Source organism: Passer montanus, unplaced genomic scaffold (genome assembly GCF_014805655.1).
Source record: "Passer montanus isolate IOZ18808 unplaced genomic scaffold, ASM1480565v1 scaffold64, whole genome shotgun sequence".
Classification (NCBI taxonomy): Eukaryota; Metazoa; Chordata; class Aves; order Passeriformes; family Passeridae; genus Passer; species Passer montanus.
This window is the reverse complement of record NW_024371482.1, coordinates 3,510,651-3,532,648: the sequence shown is the minus strand read 5'-3', so window position 1 is coordinate 3,532,648 and position 21,998 is coordinate 3,510,651. Positions and strand designations below refer to the sequence as shown.

General features: G+C 53.2%; 1 protein-coding gene across 4 annotated transcripts in view; it reads right to left on the bottom strand.

Moving 5' to 3' along the window:
* The window catches only part of CBFA2T2 (CBFA2/RUNX1 partner transcriptional co-repressor 2), a 59,146-nt gene extending 54,133 nt beyond the window's left edge, over positions 1 to 5,013 (bottom strand). For all 4 annotated transcript variants that reach the window (XM_039728137.1, XM_039728139.1, XM_039728138.1 and 1 more), the window contains exon 1: positions 4,926 to 5,013. In XM_039728137.1, coding sequence (XP_039584071.1) covers positions 4,926 to 4,953 — 28 coding nt within the window. In that variant the 5' untranslated portion in view covers positions 4,954 to 5,013. The remainder of the gene's footprint in view (positions 1 to 4,925) is intronic.
* Between the last annotated feature and the right edge of the window lie 16,985 nt (positions 5,014 to 21,998).

The following is a 21,998-nucleotide window of genomic DNA, read 5'->3' as shown; positions in this document are numbered from 1 at the left end:
CTGCCAGGGCTGCAAATGTTTTGAGGGATTTTTTTTTCATCTCCCCTCAAAGTTCAGCGCTTTCCAGTCACAATTCATCGGTGGCTTCTTGGCCCCCAATAAAGCTAATCCTGAAGGAGGAGGAGATGGAGGGAAGGCTCCTTCAGCAGATCTGCCAGACGGGTGTTTTCATGCAAACGAGCTCGCACAACAGGGGAGGAACAGAGGAACATTTGACTTCTTTGTGTTTTAACATCCTGGCTCTGGTACCTCCCCTGCACAACTACCTGCCCTCAACTAAGATAAGCAAATTAATCTCATCTGCACCTGGAAATGCCGGAGGCTGAGCTGTCCCCATACTTTGAAAAAGTGCTAAATTAACTTTCTGCTTAGCCAAGACCTGGGGAATACAGCCACAAAATATTGCAGCCCACAATACTCACCTAAGAAAAGGAAGCTCCCTGTGCTCCAAGCAGACAAGCAGGAGTTCTGCCTGCCCAGGACCATGTGTGACCCTACAGCTGTACCCCACACTACAGTCACTGTTCCACCTCTGTCTGATCCAACACCTGCAGCCAGATCCGGAGAGGCTCCGCGTGCACAGCTTTAAAGTAGAAAGCAAATATTTGTTTTTTGCCAACAAACAAAAGATAGCCGGGATGCAATGAGCTGTCAGGCCCATTTGTGTGCTCACCACTGCTGTTAAGGCGACTGAAGAGTCTCTGCTGACCAGGAGGGGGTCAGGAAGGGTCCCTGGACTGGCTCCTCAGCGCTGCCAGCCTGCTGTGTGGCACCAGCCCAGTCCCACCAGTGCCAGGAACTCGACGCAGCCACCCCTCCCCAGCCCACTCCTACACACCCCAAACACGTACAGCCTCCCCACTTTATCTCCTTTAGGGCTTTATCCCTGTTTTCCTCCTCCTCCTGTTGCCTGCTGGCAGAAAAGGCGGGATCAAACACACACAAAGGCCAGGTGGGAGCGTGTCAGGTGACAGATTTGGAGAAACTTCCTGCTGCAGCAACCAGGTGCACTGCTAGGAAGTGAAAGCCAACTCCCAAGAGATCATGAGGATTAAAAAGTACAGATAAGCAGGGAGAAGCTGGTATTGATGCAAACAAACTGGTGTGTCTATCAAGTCCAATCTTACAGCAATAAGTCTGTAAGCATTCACTATTTGTCTGATTATTTTATATCCACAGGCAAAAAAAGGCTAATCCTGCATTTTCCATTCAAAACTGTACCTGTAATGAGAGAATTCTGTAATATTTTTCAAATATTTTCAGCAAGCTTTGAAGTGTCACCTATGGCCCCAAAGCCAAGTCGAGAGCATTTCACACAAAACACCCTTGCAACCCAAGGCTGAGGGCTATGAGCAATGACTACCTTAAATACCAACACAAACCTACACTGGAGAAAATCCCTGCCTGAACAGTCTGATCCTTTAAATGATCCCAAGTGTGCAAAGCATGTCATTGAAGAAAGCATGTGCAGAATTTGACCTCGAAGTCCAAGTGCCAGAAAAGCTGCTACCTGTAGAAGTTAGTACTGCTCTCTCATGAAAGGTAGTAAAGGACATTTTAATTGACTTCCAAGGACAGGGTTGATTAACCTGGAGTGCACAAATACACCCAAAATGATGTCCAGGATACATCTGTAGCTGAATCAAACCAGGGTGTGTACACACTCAGAATGTGGCACAAAGAGATGGGAAGGTGACAGGGACACAGGAGAAGTTTTAAGCCCCAGCCACTGGCTGGACAAATGCCTCAGGAAAGTGGTTTTCTGCAAGAGTCCCAGGTAAATCAACAGCCTGGGTGGAAACTTTTCCCTTGAGACTTTTTACATCAGAGAGGTGAATTCACTTTTCTGGGTCTTACAGCCACCTCCTTCTTCTGAAGGGGAAGAGTTCACCTCTGGTTGTTGCCAGCAAGAGGGAAACCTGAGCAGTTCCCCCCTTCTCCAGTGGCTCATGGCAGCCTCTCGAGGTGCCTGTGACTCCTTGGCAGCTCAGGATGATGGAAAGCACTCTGCTCACTATTCCACTCCAGTCCTGCTTCCAACAGAGTCAACTCCACAAGCCCTTCCCCAAGTACAAACCCTTTTCGATCCTCAGAGTGCCAGCAAATCAAAAAAGTCTTTTTCTTTTCTCTGGCTGCTTTAAAAGTTAAATTTATTTCATTCACCTGAACACTGGCACAAAGGAAGATGAACACCTAAAGCCTTTCATTTTACAGCATATGAAAATCAAGACTAAGTCCCTGAACGATCCGTTTTAATTTCTGGCCATTGGAAATATCCATGTAAGAAGAGCATATTCATGAGAGCCAGTATGTGCTTTGAATGAACAGGGAACATCCCAAAGTTTCCAAGCAGTGCCACATTTCTTCTTTCATTCCCCATGGTTAGTTTCACACTGATCCACTTCCCTGTAACACACACCCGAAGAAATCAAGCAACCTTCTGACATTGCCAGGATCCATAAAAATCAGAAATTATTGGGCTATGCAGATAATTAGATTTATAAAAATTATGAATCTACAGCTGATTATTCACTTTTTTGATAAACCCCAACAGTTTGGGCTGACAATGGGCCCATGAATCGAGTGATGTCTCGTGCAAGTGTTCACACTGTTCAATAGCTGGCACTAACAGGGCATCCTCACCTGTTCTATCTACAAAGGTCCTGATAACTACAGCATATATGTGTGTGCTTATCTTTATAACACAGCTGCATGGCTCAGCAGGCTCATCCTTAGCATTCCCCAATGGATGCTGGCCACAGACATATTAAACTGAATAAAAACCTATATTTTATCTCTCACTGCCTCACTCCAAGCATTCTAGGTGCCCTCACCCTTCCTGCCAGGGGTCTTGCTGTCCCTGCTGCCATAGGGTCAGTGATTGCTCATTTCTGTCAGCAGGACCCAGATGAAAAGCCCTAATCAGAAAACAACAGACTGGTTTGGGCTGCAAAGAACCTGAAAGATCACCCTGTTCCACCCCCTGCCATGGCAGGGACACCTTCCACTGTCCCAGGCTGCTCCAAGCCCTGTCCAGCCTGGCCTTGGGCACTGCCAGGGATCCAGGGGCAGCCCCAGCTGCTCTGGGCACCCTGTGCCAGGGCCTCAGCCCCCTCACAGGAAGGAATTTCTTCCTAATTTCAGAAATGCTTTAATATTGCAAAACTCAACAGCCAGGTACACATCCATACATTCCTGCCAGGATCCAATGAAATATTCAAACAACTTGTCCCCTGTTGCAGAAAGTGTCACAGCTGAGAGGAACCAGATTCACGTACCCACCCTGAAGCTATGATGGAGGCACAAGATCCCTGTCTCCCTTAGCTTCAAATATTTTTAGCAGGATTTCAGTGGTCTGACTCTCCTCCCTGTGCTCAGTCTGAGGGAAGCAGGGGGGGAATGTGACCAGTCCCTGCACACACCACGAGCAGACACACTGGGTGGGATTTGTTTCATCCAGCTCCTCACTACCAAAGCCTAAGCCGGGCTCTCCTGGACTCCCCTTGCAGTCAATGAAAAAGCCCAGGCACCTCCCGCGAGGAATTTATCTCATTCAGAGAGAGGTGTCCAAGCCTGGAGAGATGAATCACCCTCAGCAGCGCCTGTTTCTCTGATGTGACTTCAAAGGGAGCTTGGGGAAAGGAGACTGGGCACAGACCTTGGACAGCAGGGTTAAAGCACACGATCTCACCCGAGCTCCTTCTGTGGGGCCTTCTCTTCAGAGCTGACAAGATGAAGGTCAGGAGCCAGGTGCCCGGGCTCTCCAAAGCCACGTGGACGTGGACACGGCTCTGCCACCTCGGTGCTCTCCAGGCACCTGGGACACCGGCTGGCTGCACTCCACACACTGATATATTTCCACATGCCTTGAGGGGTAACAGCCTCACCCCATCATCTCCACACATTCTGCCCTAGGCAGCACCATAAAGTATAAAACCAACTTCTATCACTTGGTAATTCCTTCTCCGTATCGGGAATGCAGCTTTCAGAGCGGTTTCCACATTAGCATCAGCATCTATCTTTACACTGCTTCCCCATGAGCAATCACACTTCATTTTAAGATTCCTGAATTTCCTGAGCTTTGGGATGTGCTTTTAACCGCTTTTCTCCCTTTCCTGAGCAATGACTTACCCACAGAGTCACCTTGATCCAGCCCACGCGCGATGGCCATGGCTGCACACAGACATCCCGGCTCCATCGCCCCTCGCTCCCCTCCAGGACACTCAATTCCCATCCCAGCCGTGCACGAACAAGCACGGGCCACAAAACGCTCAGGAGGCTGAAACGCGGCGAGAGGCACCACGTGCTCTCCTGCCAACCCCAAAGCTCTCAGAGGGCACAACACTTTGGGAACAAACCCGGGATTTTGGGGACATTAACGCAAATGGAGCTTTGGACAGCCACCCTCCCAGCTCCACGGAGGAGAGCAGCAGGATTTGTGCGCACAGGACTCGCACACACGGGTGCCAGGTCGCTGCGTGCCCGCAGTTTGCAGCACGGGAAACCCTCGTGCGCGGCTCTGCCGTGGGTATTTCACTGTGGGTGTTCCACGAGGTGTCCCAGACACGGCAGGGCCGTGTTCCGGTGCCGGGCCGGCAATGTGGGCAGCGCCGGAGGCTGCAAGCCCGCGCTGGCCGCAGCACCGCGGCCGGGCACTGCCGGCCCCGGCCCCGGCTGCACCCCTTGTTCCGCAAGCCCTGCAGCCTGGAAATCCCGCACCAAGCCGGGCACTGCCGGGCCGGCCTTGCGGCTGGGGGTCCCCAGGCCCACACTCCGGGGCAATGAACCCGCACGGAGATAAACACACGTTAATCAGAGGTGCGACTACAGCTGCGACACAAAGCGCGAGTGCCCCTCCCGCGCCCGCTGCCCCCGGCCCGGCGCTGCCTCCCGCCCGCTCCCCGTGCCCCGCTCCCCGCTCTTACACTGGCAGCTGCCCGGGATCCCCACCATGGCCCGGATCCTCGGCGCCTCCTGCCCGGCCCGGCCCGGCCCCCGCCGTGACGAGCGCGGGGCGCGGCCTCCCCGGCCCGCCCCGAGCCGCGGCCGGGCCTGGCGGGCCGGGCTCTGAGGGCTGGGGGTGAGCTGCGGCCCGTGCGGGGTGAGAGCTTCACAGAGCCCCTGGGCAGCACGCCGCAGCTCCACGGAGCTGCCCGGCTCCTCTCAAGGTGTAATACCTGTGCACAACCCCAAAGGTGTTAAAATGCCTGTATACGCATCCCCAAAGGTGCTGCAGTGCCTCTACACCCCCAAAAGATGTTAAAATTCCTGTACACTCCCAAAAGATGTTAAAATTCCTGTATATATGTCCCCAAAAGTGCTGCAATACCTGTACAACCCCAAAGGTGTTAAAATTCCTGTATACACATCCCCAAAGGTGCTACAGTACCTCTACATCCCCAAAAGATGTTAAAATTCCTGTATATATGTCCCCAAAAGTGCTGCAATACCTGTACAACCCCAAAGGTGTTAAAATTCCTGTATACACATCCCCAAAAGTGCTACAGTACCTGTACAACCCCAAAGGTGTTAATATTCCTGTACACGCATCCCCAAAGGTGCTGCAGTGCCTGTACACAATCCCAGAGGTGTTAAAATGCCTGTATGCACATCCCCTAAGGTGCTACAGTACCTCTACACCCCCCAAAGATGTTAAAATTCCTGTACACTCCTAAAAAATGTTAAAATTCTTGTATATATGTCCCCAAAAGTGCTGCAATACCTGTACAACCCCAAAGGTGTTAAAATTCCTGTATACACATCCCCAAAGGTGCTACAGTACCTCTACATCCCCAAAAGATGTTAAAATTCCTGTACACTCCTAAAAAATGTTAAAATTCTTGTACATCCCCAAAAGATGTTAAAATTCCTGTATACACATCCCCAAAAGTGCTACAATACCTGTACATCCCCAAAGGTGTTACAATTTCTGTACACACATCCCCAAATGTGCTACAGTACCTGTACACCCTCAAAAGATGAGAAAATTCCACGACACATGTCCCCAAAGACTTTACAATACCTATACACCCCAAAAAGATGTCAAAATTTCTGTACACCCCCAAAAGATGTTAAAATTCCTGTATACATGTCCCCAAAGGAGCTACAATACCTCTATACCCCCAAAAGATGTTAAAATGCCTGTACACACATCCCCAAAGGTGTTAAAATACCTGTGCATCTCCAAAAGATGTTTAAACACCTGCACACACAACCCCAAATGTCTTACAATACCTGTACCCCCAAAGTGTTACAACACCTGAGGACGGATGGGTTTGTCCCCAGCCCCTCAGGTGTGTCTTGGCTCGACGTCCGCAGCTGGGTAATGATTAGCACTGACTCCATGACTCCAGAAGGATGATCCATCACTTTATTGTACTGTACTTACTGAGAAACCCATCACCCTGACAGACAGTCTGATACAGTTTTGACCTAACTGGTCCTTGAAATCCAAACACCATCACCACTGGCCAATTAAGCAATCACCCTTTGGTAAACAAATCTCCATAACACGTTTTAGATGTTTACAACCACAGGTGCAGCAAGTGGAGATAAGAATTGTTTCTCATTCTTTTCTCTGATCTTCTCACAGCTTTCCCCAGGACAATGCCTGGGAAAGTTGTGTGCCTTTTGCTCTTTGTGGGGAGAGCAGCTGCCACAAGGTGTTGTTACCAAAGTGGTTTTGCTCCCTCCTGGCACTTCCCACATTCCAAGCTCGCCTCTAAACCACATCCACAGTGTGTCCAGGGAGTCGTGCTGCAGTCTGACATCCTTGGCAAAGGTGAGATGCGTTTCCTCTCCTACAAGCCAAAGCTTTCACTGCGTGGATACCTCAAAACATGGAAATGCCAGAGCTTGGGATCACGAGAGCTTCACTGATAGCCTGAGATTCCTATTCAGGGTTTGTCCAGGCTGCAGCCTTGTAGAATCATGGAATGTCCTGAGCTGGGAGGCACAAGGATCACCCAGCCCAGCCCCAGCCCTGCACAGACCCCCCAACAACCCCACCCTGGGCACCCCTGGCAGTGCTGTCCCAACGCTCCTGGAGCTCTGGCAGCCTCGGGGCCATGCCCATTCCCTGGGGAGCCTGGGCAGTGCCAGCCCCTCTGGGGAAGAACCTTTCCTTTATGCTGAAGTGCAATCAGCATCTGAAAATGAAGCACAGCTTTGCTCCCATCCTGGAGGGATTTGCCATTTTTGGTGTTCTCTGGCAAGCTGAAAATATGCCAGCTAGGTCAGGAATGCCCCAAAAGACTTGGGAGTAGCTGTAGGAGGAGGATATGTGCCTGCAAATTGGGTTATAGCTGGGGTTTCCCTTCCCAGCAATAAAATATGTCTGTGATCCTGGAAGCAGGGCCAGGACCCAGTTTCCTGCCCAAGGGAGATGTCTTCACCAGTTACCAAGTCATGCTGGTACCAGTGTGGCTATGGATGCCCTGCTTCAGCCTAGGAAGAGCTCACTCCAGTGAAAGAGAGCTTTGGGGATGCGGCAGGAGATCCAACCTGGCTGCCCTAAGGCACTGTCCATGCCCTCAGGTCTCTGCCTGTTTAATCAAGGCATTGAGATCTGTGAGGCCTCCTCGGGGACAAAAGGGCACAGGGGTCAGGAGTGCTGTTTCCAGTAGGACCATGCTCCCAGCAAACTGGTTTGACCTGCCCCAGCTCTGGGCTGGTGGTGCTGGCAGCAGCCCCTGGCCAGCCCAGCCCTGAGCTCAGCAGCGTTTCACTGCTGATGCTCAGCCAGCCACAGGCTCCGTTGCAGTTTGCTGGCCAGGAGCAGGCATCTCTTGGGCCCAGATGTCCCAGGATGGAGCACATCCAAATTTGCACTAGAACGACATGGCCATCCATGCAGTCCCATTGTCTTGGTTTTAACTTTGTGGCTTTGCCTGCTCCCCGGCCCCTCTCTCTGCCCCAGCCCGCATCCCCTGCGCTGCTCTTATCTCCTGCCGCGCTGGCTGCAGCTTGGCTCTGGCCTGTGTTTGCCACCACTTCATTTCTGTGTCATCTACAGCCTCGCTGGAGCCAGCTTGACACCGGTCAAGCAGAAAGGGCCATTGTGTGGGGCGCTGATAAGGGCTTTGTTTTTATTTAGCTGGTCCTTAAAGCCTGTGAAGCTCCTTGGAGAGTGGCAGGCTGGGCTCCTTCAGAGCCCACCGTCATGGGAGCAGCTTCCCAAGACACCTGAATGTGCCAGTCACAGCCTGGCATCTCCCTGAGGCTCACCCAGGCTGGAGCACTGGAACTGCTGAGGTGACAGCGTGGGGCTGTTGCTGCCCTGCTCCATGTCCCATCCCTCCAGAGCACCACAACCCCGAGAGATGAGCCCTGGTGTGAAGTGTCACTGCTCAGCTTGAGGAGAGGGTGAGGAGGACTGGGAGAGCAAAGCAGAGCACTGGGATGTGCTGGGGAAAGCTTTGAAGGAGCAGCAAATGTATTTTCATCTTCCTTTCTCTTCCACAACTTTGATGGTGCCCAAGGTGAAGCCATGGAGGGCACAGGGCAGCTTCATGATATGGTGTGCATTGCTGCTTGGTTTCTAAAGATGGAACAGCTTCTTTGGAAACCCAGAGAGGAGAGGGTTGTCTAAATAATACCCCTGGAATACCAGAAAAAGGTCCACAGGAAGCCTGGTCTGGCAGGCCTCGATGCTGATGAAGGGTGTAGCTGCTCAGGACAGCAGTTTTGGGGACATTTCCATAAGTTTATGCCACTTCCCCACAGAAGCAGGGTCATGGTTGAAATGAGGCCATCCTGCTGCTCCTCCAGCAAGTGTCTCCCAGGGAGAGGAAATGGTGTGAGCAGGGAATGAGATCTGTGCTCTCAGAGGAGTGGTGCCTGGTCATGGGTGAGATGGGGGCATGGTCTTGCAGGGAGGATGAGCTGCAGAGCCTGATGTTCTGGGAGCAGGGGCAGCACAGGAGATGCCCTCTGCCACAGCCTTCCCTGCAGGGAGCTCTCCTTCCCCACCTCTGCCTCCCCAGATTTTAAGCCATACAGAGAGCTGAGCTTGTCTCGTGCTCTGGAAGGAACAACAGCCATCAAAGGAAGGTGTCAGATGCAATTTTTCCTCTGCTGGTACATTGCTAGACAGAGCAGGGTTTATTTGCTCCAAGAGAAAAAAACCCACCCAGGCTTTATGAGTCTGGATTTCTGTGCTGCGTCCAACCGAGCAACACCTGTTCACTCAGCTGATGCTGCTGCATGTCCTTGAAATAGGCTGGTGGATGAGAGAAGAGACTCTACAGGCATGTGGACCTCATTTGGAACCCTTTTCTTTTTATCACTTGAACACATTATGTATTTGGGACAAGAAAAAGACTTAGCCCAGTGCAATGTGTGGGGACACACATGCTGGAGAGGTGGATATATAATAGATATCTATGTCTCAGTATTTATATGCATCTATCACACCCCAGTGAGCAGCTACAGTTTTGCAAACAGCATTTTTAGGACTATAAATACACAGCCATACACAGGGTATGTATCTATAGCGAATAAACCACCAAATATTCATACATGCCCTCCAAAAGTCAAGAGGTGCTCACACCCTCTTCAGAACATTGAATTGGATCTCGGGCAGTCGGGTCACAGACACTTTTCCCGTGGTGAATTCTCTATGAGGTGCACAGGGAATGGTGCTTGCTGTATGAGCAGGTGCTTGGCCTCTGCTCTGGTTATTTGCTGCCATTTCACAGTTCAGCTCGTGCCATGCTGAGTCAGCTGTGTTTTGAGAATGGTTTTTTTCAGTTCTGTTTGCTGTCCTGCCACATCCTTACCCCTGCCTGAGCACTGATGAGAAGCACCGTTCTGGGTTTGGTCCTCATCCTTCAGCTCATGCAGAAGTTCTACCAAAGGGGACAGCGTGGACAGGAGGGACAAGGAGCTGTTGGAGCAAGTGCAGAGGAGTGATCAGGTCCAGACCAAGGTGATCAGAGGGATGGAGCAGCTCTGCTGTGAGGAAAGACTGAGACAGCTGTGATTGTTCAGCCTGGAAAAGAGAGGTTTCAGAGTGAGCTAATTGCGTCCTTTCAGTACCTGAAGGGAGCCTGCAAGAAAGATGAGGAGAGACTGTTCACAAGGGCGTGGAGGGACAGAACAATGGGGAATGGCTTCAAACTGAAAGAGAACAGGTTTAGATTGGGCTATTGGGAAAAAATCCTTTCCTGTGAGGGTGCTGAGGCCCTGGCACAGGGTGCCCAGAGCAGCTGGGGCTGCCCCTGGATCCCTGGCAGTGCCCAAGGCCAGGTTGGACAGGGCTTGGAGCAGCCTGGGACAGTGGAAGGTGTCCCTGCCCATGATTGAGAATGAGATGATCTTTAAGGTTCCTCCAGCCCAAACTCACTCTGATTCTCTCATTCCATGAGACCTCATAGCCTGTAGTCCCCCTGAACAACACCAACATGACACAGGGGGCTGCAGGCTGCTGAGCTGGAGGGAGGAAGGTCTCAGCTGATGGCTGTGGCCCTGTCAGGCAAAGATGTATGGGCAGCCTTGCTCCCCACAGCCTTGTCCTGCCTCTTCCTCACCCCATTGCTGCCCCCTCCCAGTTCCCACACCAGCTCTGTCCTTCCATTTCCTCTACACTGAGGGCAGATCTGTGGCAAGGATTAATGGCTTTGATCAAAGAACAGCAAACACAAAAGCAAGAGGGAAGGTTGTTTGGAAATCTCTCATCTCACAGGTATTTGTAGCTCTAAAAATGCTGAAAAAAGTCATTACTGTCATAGAAATGAGTGAGAAATGAGATAAAGGATTTCTCTCACAGGGCAGGCCAGAGCACCCTGCCTGCTTCCTTTGCTGGGAACTGGTTTTCCAAACAAGGAGAAGAGAAAGTTCAGTGCAGGCATCATTAACAGAGTGAGAACTGAGTGAAAGGAGAGCGAGGCAGATGGTGCCAGAAGGGAGGTCTGGAGTTTCCCAAGGTCAGTCCTGGTGGCTGGTCAGTGTTTCTCCTGGCACAGTGTGAGTGGTCAGCATTGCCAGGAGAGGCAGTGTGTCCAGGGGGAGGGGATGGGATCTCATTGAGCAAAAACTTCTGGAGGAGGGGATGGCTGGGATCAGACCTGTTCAGCAGGTGGGAGGCAGAGCACACAGCGGCTGTCGAGCCCAAACAGGCAATAATTCCGTGATAAAATCTTGGGCCATTATTTATCATGCTGGTCCCTTTCTTCAAACACCAATGTTTGAGCATGAGGGTGTCCAGCCCCGCTCAGAAGCTGTAATCCTGTCCCTGAAACCATCTCCTCATTTGTATATTCAAGCTGATGGGTGCCTGCTGCAGCCATAAAGAGGCTGATACTGTTTTGAATATCTTATTTGTTTTCCAGAGGCCATCTGGCTGCATTTCTTCATTGTTTGAGAAAGCAGTGACCCTGTAAGTGCTGCATTACCCAAAAAATGCCCTGTGCTGGGAGAGTGAGTGACTGGAGAGGCAGAAAAGGGACGTGTGAGCACCCAGCAGTCGCAGCTGTGCATCAGGGCTGTGCAGGACTCTATGAGATCCCTCAGCATCTCACTGAGAGGAGCAAACTCGCTGCTCAGGACCCCGGGAGCCAGCCAGCAGCTCCTGTGCCGTGTCATCAGCTCCTGTGCCATGTCATCAGCTTGTCCACGTCACCAGCTGGCCAGGCATCCCCAGCTTGTGCAGCTCAGGGCTTCAGCTATGGGAACACCCAGTGCAGGCAGACTGGGATGGCTGCTGGGATCCACAGACCTGCTCCCAAGGGAGCAGTGAGGGAGCTCAGTGCCAGGCAGGATCAGGCCAAGGTGATCAGACTCCAGTGCCTGGCAAGAGCTGAGGAAAGGCCAGCCCTCACATGGTTTGGACTCGTCAGAGGATGATTCCCTGGTTACCTTGGTTTTGGTGTCTGAAGGCAGGGACACCGCCCAGCCTTGGGGACACAAACACACAGTGTGTTTTGGTGCCATTCAGGAACCTGCAGCCACAAAACTGCTCAAACTTTTAACTTTGCAGCCTCAACCCAGCCCCTTGTCACGCTCGGAGCAGCCCCGAGCTGAGCCCTGCCTGGCCGTGCAGGCTGCCTGCCATCTGGCACAAGCAGGGCCAAGGAGAGTTAAATAAATGTTAAATACACACTAATGCCATGTGACACCAGCAAAAGGCAGTGAGTTCAAGCTGCAAGAGTCTGCTTATGTAAACAGCATCCTGAAATTAATATTTACCTTTTAAAACAAACAGATATTTGGGGTGTTTCACAGCCTTTCTGCCTAGCAGATGCCAAGAACAACAGCTTGGTACTGCAGGGAATTGGCTTGACAGCTCAGGGGACAGTAAACTCCCCACCAGCCTCCAGACTGCGAGGTCAGAGCCAGTCCCTCTCTTTTCAAGCAGATAAATTCGCACAAGTGCCAGATTAATCTTTGCTCAGGGGCTGCGACCTCTAATGAGGAGCGGGAGCCACCCCGACGGGGAGCGGGACTGGAGCGGCAGATGGGCTGGGGATGAAGGATTTGGGGATGCTCGGGGCAGCCCCTTGTCCACAGGGCTCTGGGGAGGCAGGAGGGCAGTCCCGTGGTGCTCCTTGGGTGGCAGCACCGCCGCCAGCCTGGCTGCTGTGCTCCCTTCCAGCCAGACCTGCCCCTGGGGGTAAATCCCATCGTTTCCCCAAGCAGTGCTGGTTTTGCAAATCACCACCACAGCCCCTGTCAGAGCACAGCCAGGCTTGGGGATGTTGCTCACACACCGCAGCTTCTGCTGCTCCTCCATGACGGCATTGTGGTCATCCTCATCCTCAGGCGAGCACCCTGCACTTTTTGGGGTTTGCTATGTTATTTTAAAACATTTTTTATCATTTTCCAGCAACAGGATGTGAGCGGCCACAGCCACAAAGCAAAAGTCAGCTGCCACCTTGGAGGTGTTGAGCAGTAAACAGCAAATGAGTAGAGGCTGGGGTAGGAGCCTGATTTTGGATTTAATAGGATATTTTTTGTTGATGTCTGAAGCAGAAGAAATTTTTGGTGTGTTTTGCAGCTCATGACTTCTACCATCATCCCCTGTTGGATTTTATTTGAGCCTTCTGCTCCTAATGCACTTTCATCCCATGGTGCTTCCATCCTCCTCCTCCCAGCTCAGGATGACTCTTCCCTCTTGGCTAGGGTGCTGATCCCCTCACATTCCTGCCTCTGCCTCTGGGTGCACTTTTCCCAGAGGATTTTGGGGTGGCATATCTGTCCAGGGTCCATGCTCACAGCCACCATGTACCTGTCCTGGCACTCAGCTGGCTCCTACTTTGCATTTTCAACTCCCTCCTGCAGATTCTTGGTGATTTTTCACCCTCCCATGGAAGGGGAGAAAGGAGATGTGGGATGCTGATGCACCAGGGCTCGGAGCAGAGCTGGGAATCCCAAATCCATCCCTCCAGGAGCACACAGATCCCACAGACATTGTCCCATTGTGAGGGGCCACCGGGCTGCCACCCACCGTGGGACGACAAAGTGACAGCACTTCCTGGGGCCGTTCCCTGCCAGGCAGGGCAAAGCAAACCCACTGACACTGCGTGGGTGGGAGGATGTGGGGAGGCTCTGTCACCCCGTGAAACAAAAACCAGCAGCAACTCCATCCTGGCTGCTGTGGGGCCCCGCCACAGGCACGGGGGTGATGGGGACTGATCAAACAGATGACACCCCAAAAGTGACATCAAGGCAAGCTGAGCTAGCTAAACCACGTGAAGTTTAGGGTGCTCGGGTGCCAGGGAGGGGTGTTGAGCCTTTCCAGAGTGGCCGTGCTGGAAAAACGAGTGTGTTTGTGTAGGGTTCGTGTTGAATGCCTCTTTCTTTTGAAACCTAATCCTCTTTGCATTGGAACTGCTGACAGTGCTTGTCAGGGCTTGCAGTGGCGGTGATTTAGAAGGTGATAGCGAGCGGGAAGGAGTCCATCTGCCCCGCTCAGAGGCTGGGGAGCTGCGGCCAGGCTGGGCAGGGGGCTGGCGGTGCCACCGAGGCGCTGTGACAGCGGCACCCGCCTGGGCTGCCCCCGACCTCCCTTCCTTCAATTAGCTCCGCTTGCTGGCGAGGTCAGCCAAAGTTGAGCTGGAGAAAGAGGGGGAGTTTTTCTACTGAGTGACAACTTCAGGCTAAAACTGGGGGGATGTGATCGGGTCGCTGGCAGGTCTGTGGGGACATGGGGACAGGACAGCATGGGTGGGTCTGGGGAATGCCACCAGCTCTCCTGCTCCCCAGGTCCAGCTCCAAAGGGGGTGTCCAAAGCACTCTTATGTGTGCACCACATCTCAGCACGCCTTTTCTAATAAATTACAACTCAGTTATGATGTTTGGTGCACGGTAATGGGGTGTCAATTTTCAATAAGTAGTGGCTGATATATATAAAACAGACTGTAATCTCTGCTATCAAAATGAATGGGTAAACTGCATTTTACATGAAAGCCTAAAAACCAAGGCTGCAAATAGGCAGATTCAAATAATCCTCTCCGAACTGGAAAAAAGAAATACTGGAGTTTTGAGGAGGAGCCATGCCCCATATAAACAGGGATGTTTTCAGAACTGGCAGGGAGCACGACTCCATATTTCTTCAGGGAATTAACCACAGAGCTTGGTTAGGGGTGATGGATTACAATAAGGTTTCCTGACTGCTGATTTTGACCATGGACTTCAGTCACTTTGCCTGCCTGTGTCCAGCTTCACCAAGGGTTTTGTGTGAGGATTTCTGCACTCTGGGGTTTCCAAGGAATAATTTTATACTACAGAAGAATAATATAGAAGAAACTTACCTATAAGAACATAAAACATTTAAATATTAATATATAAGAATATAAAACATTTAAATATATATAATTTATGTAGTATATATATATATATGAGAGATTTAATTTCTTATCCAAACCAAACCAGAGAGCAGCAATTCTGTTACAGGTAGTGAGAGCAGAAAAGGATGGAGCTGAGGGAGGGGTTTAGCTGAGGATGATGGTTGGATATGATCCTCCCAGGCTGTTCTCTTGCACCTCCAGCACCTCTGCCCACCCTTCCCTGTGCCCCAGAGCCAGGAGGGCACGGGGCAGCTGCTGTCCAGCCTGGGGGCTCCCGGAGCACCTGCAGTCTCTCTGTGGAGCCAGAAGGAGCAGTGGGAGCGTTTCCAGGCGGCAGAGATGCCCTGCAGAGGGGCATGGCAGCTCGGGGATGCTCTGCCCGGCGCTTGGCACGTGCCGTGGCCGCAGTTCCAGGCCTGGCCTCCTTCCCACAGAGATGGCTTTCCTAGAAAGCTCTGCCTGCTGCCGTGCCCTGGCCCCCTCCCCAGACATGCCATCAGCCTGAAGGCAAGTGGGAGGGGGCCCAGCAGTGCCAGGACTCCTTCCATCCCTGCCCAGGGGCTGGGGATCCCAAAATCAGACCTGCTGGAGCTGTGTTTGGGTTTGAGTGTGGATGGACACGTGGGTGTGCCCGTCCTGCCCTGCAACATCACCTGGCACTGCCAAAGGGCTTCAGGTGATGAGGGAATATGCACAATGCAGTTAGGTTATCACTTCTTTTTTAATAACTTTTAGGGTAAAAAATAATCCAGGACCACTCAGGAATTAACAGCAGTTGTTATAGCTGAGTCTTGAAGGCAGCCTTCTCTCCCAGCCCTCTCCTGCCCTGGGCTCTCTGGGCTGGGGCTCGCAGCCCCGGGCTGCTGGGCCATGTGGCACAGGGTGGCTTCAGCTGGAGCAAGGGGACATTCCAGCCAGGCAATGTCCTGTGTTAATTTGGATGGAAGTTCATTTTGGAAAAGAGGAGGGAACAAGTGTGTGACATTTTCGTTCTAAACTCAGGCTTCGTTTTATGTGCTCAACCGTGGAGTTGGAAATCAGCAGAAATTGAAATAATGAATTTCACTGTTACTGACTTTAAAAAAAAAAAAATCCATTAACTGGCAAATTCTGAAATGTCATGATTTTTCCGGCTGTTCAGCACAAAAACCAATCTGGAAGTGTCAGTATCCGAGCCCCCAGCAGCCCTGTGATCCTGACTGCTCCAGAGGCTCCGGTGGATCCCGTTGGGTCCCCGTTTGCTTTGGCTTCCTTGGGGAGGCCCTTTGGCTGCGCCCCACGTCTTTAGCAGGACATCAGCCTTGCTGCCATCTCCCAGTGGCACCTGGGGCTCTGCCCATAGCACCAGGAGGGTGAGGGGGTTTTTGGAAGTCCTGGCTGGACCACCCTGGTGGATCAGTGATGCAGTACCTGCCCCAGGATCGTGCCTTTCCTGGCCAGAGCCAGACCCAAGAGCAGCCCAGGGTGCCCTGGGAGCAGCCAGCTCCACCCGGGAGTGGTGGGAGCACAAAGCCCATATCAGCAATGATTTCCTGACAAACAGTGCGGCTCATTGTCTGTTCTCATTTATAAACTGCTCCACACCAGCCATCTGATATCCATTATTACAATTACAAACAACCCACAGTAACTCTCCAGCTGGTCAGCTCCATCCTAACAGCACTGCAGCCATTCAAGGATGCCATATGGTACCAGAGTTTCCAAAGCAGCATTGTCAATCAGCCTTATTAATTTCTGAGTTCATTTCTTTTCCTTTTAGGGATATATTTTTTCCTTTCTTTCTATATAAGACAGAGACACTTCCCTGGCCTCAATTTGGAATATGCAGCTTGACAGAATAATTGAAACATCTACATCTCCGAGGCAGCTGGCAGGGAAAGGAAGAGCCTGAACTCTGTGAGCAGCCCCCCGAGTACTGGTGCTCATGCAAGACCTCCAAGTGTCTCTTCCCATCTATACCCCAGTGCGTGCCACGAGAATATTAAAAACCCATTAGATCTGGAGTGCCGGACATGGCTGGCTCTTTACTGCAGATGGAGGGTTGCTAATGGCCATTTCTCTTCGATCTCTGAGTCTCCTTTGAGCTATATTTATTTTTTCCCCAACATTTTGGAGCCTACGGGTGCTGTCATTGGAGTCGGTTGGAGATGCTGAGGTGCTGCCGGCTCTGCTCGTGCCCATCCTGTGGTGAGCAGGAGCTTGGGAGAATCCCAAGGTGACTCCCAACTGGATTGACTCTTCCTTTGAGGTGATTTCTGGTGATTTTGTGCCTGGCCACTTCCGTGTGGCAGCACTGTATGGTGTATCTGTCACAGGTCACTGTGCACGGCGCTGAGGGAAAGGGCTGTGCTGGATGTGCCATTCCCAGCCCTGCAAACATCCAGGCACTGCACCACAGCCACTGCCTGCAGGGCTGCTGGGCTTTACTTTTTGCTTTGCTTTTGTATTTGTAAGCAAAATCAGCCATCACCCAGAGAAGATTTCTTTCCTTGCACGAGGCAGCAGGATTTTGTGCCTCTGAAGTGCTCAGCTCCAGCCAAAGCTCAGCACCTGAGCTCCTCCAGGATTTTCCTTCCCTGGGGGTGGGATAGAAGTGATGGGGCGAGTGGAGGTGGAGACCTTCAGGATGAGCCATGGGCACCCTCCAAGTGTTCCTGTGAAAATGTCCCCACACACCTTCATGTTTTTTCCCTCCCCAGCTGACTGTGTGGTGTTCACAGCTGGAGCAAAAGCTTCCTGTCGGGATGAGGGTGCCTCCAGCAGCACCCCAAACATGCTGGGCTGAGGGTACCCACACCTGGCAGAGCTTCTCAGTGCAGGATTTCACTCCTGGCAGTGATACATTGCCAGGGAAGGGGATTCAGGCTGAGAAGAGAGAGGAAGGTCCAGTGGCTCCCTGTGCCGTGGCGGGTGAGAGCAGCAGGTTTTGGGGCTGTGCATTATGCAGATCATGGGGGATTATGCAAAATCTCTTTGTTCATCCTCCCTGTCAAGGGCAAAGAGCTCTGTGGGGCCAGGACAGTTTGGGGGGGACATCTGCAGCCGCACAGATGGTGACACCAGGGCTCCAGCCACCAGAGGAGGACATCCCCTGACTCCCTGTCCCACAGCTCCTATGGGCATTTTCTCATTGCTGTTAGCTCTTGGGAGCCCAGAGAAGATCCAGCAGCAAGCCAAGGCTCAGCCCAGCTGCACCAGGGGCTTTGCTCCTTCCCAGAGCTGTGGGCAGTGCCCACCTGCGGAGGGAAGCACAGGGAATGGGTCAGGCCTGTGGAGCAGCATCCCTCAATGACAGCTGTCACAGGGCAGCATCACCCCTGCAGCGCCTCCACCCACGGGCGTGCAGGGCATGGTGCTCCTCCCACCCGTGGTGTGGGCTGGGAGCCCCTGTGACACCCTCCCTTACTGCCAGCGTTCTTGTCTGATGCAGTGCACACACTTTGGAGGGTACACTGAACAGGGTGGATTGTCTCATTTATCTGTGATAAGAAAATAACATTTCTGACTTGTGATAAGAAAATAGCACTTCTTGGTTGCTGTTTCACACTTGTTTGGCCCCCAGCACAGTCCCTGTTCCCAGCTGCGTCTCTTCAGCCATGGTTTGGTGCCCAGCTCGCACTGCCATGGGGGCACTGCCAGGCACGAGGTGCTGTCCCAGAGGGCAGGGGAGGTTGTGTCTGCATGGATGAATTCCCACCCCCAGCTGTGCCCTCATCTCACCTGATGTGGCTCGTGGTGCTGCTGTGATGGGGCAGAAGCCTGAGGCCCTGCTGGTACCTGTGGTAACCTCATGGGCTGGTATTATGTGGAGTTTCCATCTGGCTTTTCCCTACCCTCAGGCTCTCTTCAGTTTCCACGGGAAGGTTTCACAGCCCTGTTCACATGAACACCCAGTCAAAGTTCACTCTGCTGCCATTTCTCTGTTGCTTGGAGTTTGGCTCTGTCGTTCCCCTGCATTTTCACCAGGACTGTACATCCCAGCCTTTGATCCCAGCTCCCCTCCCCAAAGGCTCCATTTTGGGGCCTTTCCAGGAGGGCTGGAAGGCTGGGATGGTTTTGATCCCCAGCAGCAATGGGCAGGACCCCTCTCCCCAATCCCACCACCCGGCACTGTCCACTCTGAGCTTCTCTTCCCCTCTCAGCATCTCCCCACAGGACACACAGTCCTCCTTTTCCTTTGAGCTTCTGAATTTGTGACATTTTGCTTGATTTTCCCCCTCTTTCCCCTCTGGCTGCCAGTGAACCACCCCATGCCTTCTGCAGAAGGCTCCTTGCTTGCTCTGAGTCTCTCTTGCCATGGCCATGGGGATGGTGGAGCCTCCTGGCTCAGCCCCTCCCCTGTCCCTCCTGCTAAAGTGACACAGATGACTGTGTCCCTCACGATGTGACAGTCACACTTGCAGAGCCTGGCCTTGGGCAGCTCCATTGTTCCCCCAGATTCTCTGTGACACTTGTCCAGAGGAGTCCTCATGCCTGTGACACTTCCCACGGGCTGGGACTGCATTGGGAGAGCCTCTGGGATCTCCTGTGTGTCCCCTCAGCCCACTGCTGTGGGGCCATGTGGTGCCCTGTGACTGTCCCACAGCAGAGAGCCACAGCCCCAGGGCTGGCTTTTCCTTTTTCCCCATCCCTGATGCAATCCTGCAGTTATCCCTTTGCTCCCTGAAATGTGTCCAGTTGCTGAACCCCTTCTCTTTCATGACTGCCCAGCACTGAGACTCCAGGATCCACACTTGCTGTTGCTTGAAGGTTGTTCAGGATATTTTTCCCCCACAACTTTTTCTGTTTTTTCTTTTTTTTTTTCTTTTTTTCTGTGGGATTTTGCTGTTTTCTCAGCATTCTTCAATTACGATTTCACATACTTCCAGGAGCTGACTCACTGCTGACACCATCTTTTCTGAGGATCTGAGGGAAAGCCAAGCCAACATGACTTTCTGGTCTCATTCCTTGCTTCCTTCTGCTCTAGCCCTTCCTGACAGGCATGGTTCCCTGTGTGCCAGTGCTTCCTTGGGAATACCTCCCCACGAGCACGGAGCACCCCTTGGTTCATGCACCACGTGGCCGTGGTGCCCTGGCTCAGTCCTGCCGTCACCTGTATCCCTTTTCAAAGGGCTCAGAGCACAGGCTGGGCAGGGGAAGCTCTACACCATCACTGCTCCTGACTGTGATTGCAATTTATGCTCACATCAGCAGAGGAGAGAATATTTCCCTTTTTCTCCCCAAGCTCTTGAGGGTGTTAGAGAAAAAAACCGCTCTGCCAGCTGCTCTGCCTGGAGCTTCCCACACCAGGGATGGGGAGACAAGTGGGCAAGGGCATGATGCCAAGGTCAGCATTTGCTCCAATGCCTGCCCCATGCCAGCTTTCCAAGAAATTCTGCAGCAGGAAAGGAAAAAAAACCCAAACAACAACCTAATTTTTTCATTTGCAGCTGGAGCAAGGCCAGATTTTGCAGCAGAACATTTTTTGGTGAAAATGGAGCCATTGTCTTCTGGCCAGCACTTGTTGAATGGCCCCTGCCCGGACACCACTGGGGAATGGCAGAGCCAGGGCTGGGACATGGAGCTGAGGGGCAGCAGCCACTGCCTGCTGGGTTTTGGGGCCAAGCCTGGTCCCAGAGTGTCCCCTGTGAGGTGCCACCAGAGGGGACCGGCCGCCTCTGCTGCGGGCTGCGATCACAACTCCGCTTTGAAAACTCTCCAGTGCTTTGTTCTCCCCCTGACACAATCCATTTGGAGCAAATGCAGTCTCGGAGCATCTTGCCAAGCCCGCAAGCTTTGGGGAGGGCGGCTGCTGCGAAGCATTAGCGGCAGATAAGGCCTCCTCGGGGATGGCTGGCTGGGAGAGAGGCAGCGAGGGAAGGAAGGGGAGTCTCGCCTCGCCTTGTCCCGGCCCGGGGACTTCGCTGACAGGGCAGCCAGGGAATGCCAGCCTCTGCCTCGGCTCCTTCGCCAAATTCATCCTGCCACTCTCCTGTTCCCTCACTTATTCTCCTGCTCCTTCATGCTGCAGGGCCTGGCCCTGCTGCTCCTCACAGCCCACCCCCGCGGTCCCCTGCTCGCCGGGCACCCCTGGGTGCTGCAGCATCCCCAGTCCCCATGGGAGCTCAGTGCTGGGCCCAGCAAGGGGCAGAGGGATGTGGGTCTGTGGTGGGGGGTGGGATGGAGCCCCTGTGCTGGTCCTGAGCCCCGGGACTGGACTGGTCCCACCTGCAGCCACAGGTGTGCGGGAATTGTTTAAGCCCCTGGAGGCAAATTCCTCGTCCTGCCTGGTCCTGCCCGAGCCCTGCAGACAGAGGAGGCTGGAGGTGCAGGAATGGATGCCCGGGATACCCTCAGGCAGGGGCAGGGGCAGGGGTGCAGCCAGGGATGCCAGGGGTGGGTGAGGGGTGTGGTGAGTCCCTGAGGGATGCAGTGTGTCCCCAGGCTGGGGTCCAGGGCGCTCGGTGGCAGTTGAGGGGGCGGGAGCGGCCATGGCGAGGTTAATGCCGTTAGCAGCCAGGGCAGGGGGTCTCCAACAGACGAGGCCTCGCCGGCCAGATGGGGACACTCGTCTGCCGCTCGCCGGGGCCACAAAGGAGGGTCCCCTGGCAGCAGCTGGTCCCAAGGAAGAGGTTAAGGTGACACGTGTCGGGGCAGAGCCCCAGGGGGCAGACGCGGCCCAGGCCTTTGTGGGGTCACCTCCCATCTGACGGGGAGCAGGTGGGGCGGCAGCCGCGGGGACCCGGCCGCAGGGGCGGCGGGACGGCTCCGTCAGGGTCCTGCCGGCGGTGGCAAGGCCTGCGACAGCCATTCGGTCTGCCTTTGTGCTTTTGCAGATAATGAACCTTGGTTTCCCCCTTTTTTTTTGTCCCAGAAAGAACGGCAATGGAGATGTTGATGGGGGTTACTGCGTGGCCTGGCCTGGAGCTGGGGACAAGGCAGGGGACAGTGAGAGGGTCAATGGCTTGAGAGCCAGGACAGGGGCTGGCCAGGGATCCTCACGGTCTGACGGACAGCAGGATGGGTGCTCATCCTGCTCCCCAGTTTTGGACAAACCACAGGCAATGCTCCATCCCTGTGGGCACTGCTAGCCCCAGGACCCGCTCTGGAGGCCAGGATCCAGCCAGGGCTCAGGGCTCAGCCCCTGCCACAGCTCAGCCCCTCACCCAGATCAGCCCCTGGCCCCTTGGCTCCCCTTCGCCACCAGGCTAATTTCAATTATCTTCTCCAGGC